We start from the raw sequence: 894 nt of genomic DNA on the forward strand, positions 1-894 counted from the left end.
TCTGAAAGGTTTGTCCATTTTATAAATGTAAATAAGGACTTTTCTCCTTGGCAATATATAAAATACATTACAATGGATCTCTAAAATTACAAGGTTAAATCACCCTTGTTGATTATGGCAAATATTATAATTGTTTATAAAGCTCTTAAATTGTTTTAATATTGTTCCAATAGTTATTTTTCCTTATATCTGTTTGTTGTTGAAATAACAGTTTATAATTATATTGAAACATTATATAAATACATTATAATCTACAACAATTAGGGGTGAGACAGGTTGTGAGATTGATTGGCTAAAGTGTGGGCGTGAGTGTTGTCAGCATGAGTAGGTAACTGGATTGAGGAGATGGATGCACTGCAATGGTGTGTAGCGAGTGTGAGTGGTGCACTGGGGTTGAGATCCGAAGCGTTGAACGAGCTGATTCGGACTGCAGACGAAATCGTGTCTGTGTGCGTGCGCTCTATTGTCCATAAACAGTGTCCAATAGGAGGTACCATGAACTGAGTCATGGATTGTAAGAGCGTATCTCTGGGACGTTCTGGAACGAAGGGAGATGGCAAAGTGGAAGGCGTTGACGGACTCAACTTGGACAGGTGTGAGCAGTGGCCACTGCTTCCGTTATTCGAAATGGTGTCATGGACAACACTGGGGATTGTAAATGCACGCAGTGTGAGTCCATCGAGGGTGTTGTCAAGCATGGAATGGTGGGTGGGGAAGGAGAGTGCGCGCGGGGGTCGGAGAGAGGATTGTCCCTTGGGAGTGGTCGTACATGGACATTGTCGCGAGCGTGTGCTCGTCGATTGCTGCTTGCGCTGCAGAGCGGGAAGAATGCATGGAATTATTGAAGAAGTCATTCAGTGTTGGTCAACGATGCGGATGCGTGAATGCGAATTC

At 43.5% G+C, this 894-nt stretch overlaps 1 protein-coding gene across 1 annotated transcript; it reads right to left on the reverse strand.

The window, feature by feature from the left end:
- Nucleotides 1-260: 260 nt before the first annotated feature.
- On the reverse strand, nucleotides 261-854 carry FOMMEDRAFT_163946 (uncharacterized protein; the record flags this gene model as incomplete). Its single annotated transcript, XM_007272350.1, has 1 exon — nucleotides 261-854. One exon carries the CDS (start codon nucleotides 852-854, stop codon nucleotides 261-263), a length of 594 nt encoding a protein of 197 aa, XP_007272412.1.
- Between the last annotated feature and the right edge of the window lie 40 nt (nucleotides 855-894).

This window comes from Fomitiporia mediterranea (assembly GCF_000271605.1).
Source record: "Fomitiporia mediterranea MF3/22 unplaced genomic scaffold FOMMEscaffold_1131, whole genome shotgun sequence".
In the NCBI taxonomy this organism is placed as follows: Eukaryota; Fungi; Basidiomycota; class Agaricomycetes; order Hymenochaetales; family Hymenochaetaceae; genus Fomitiporia; species Fomitiporia mediterranea.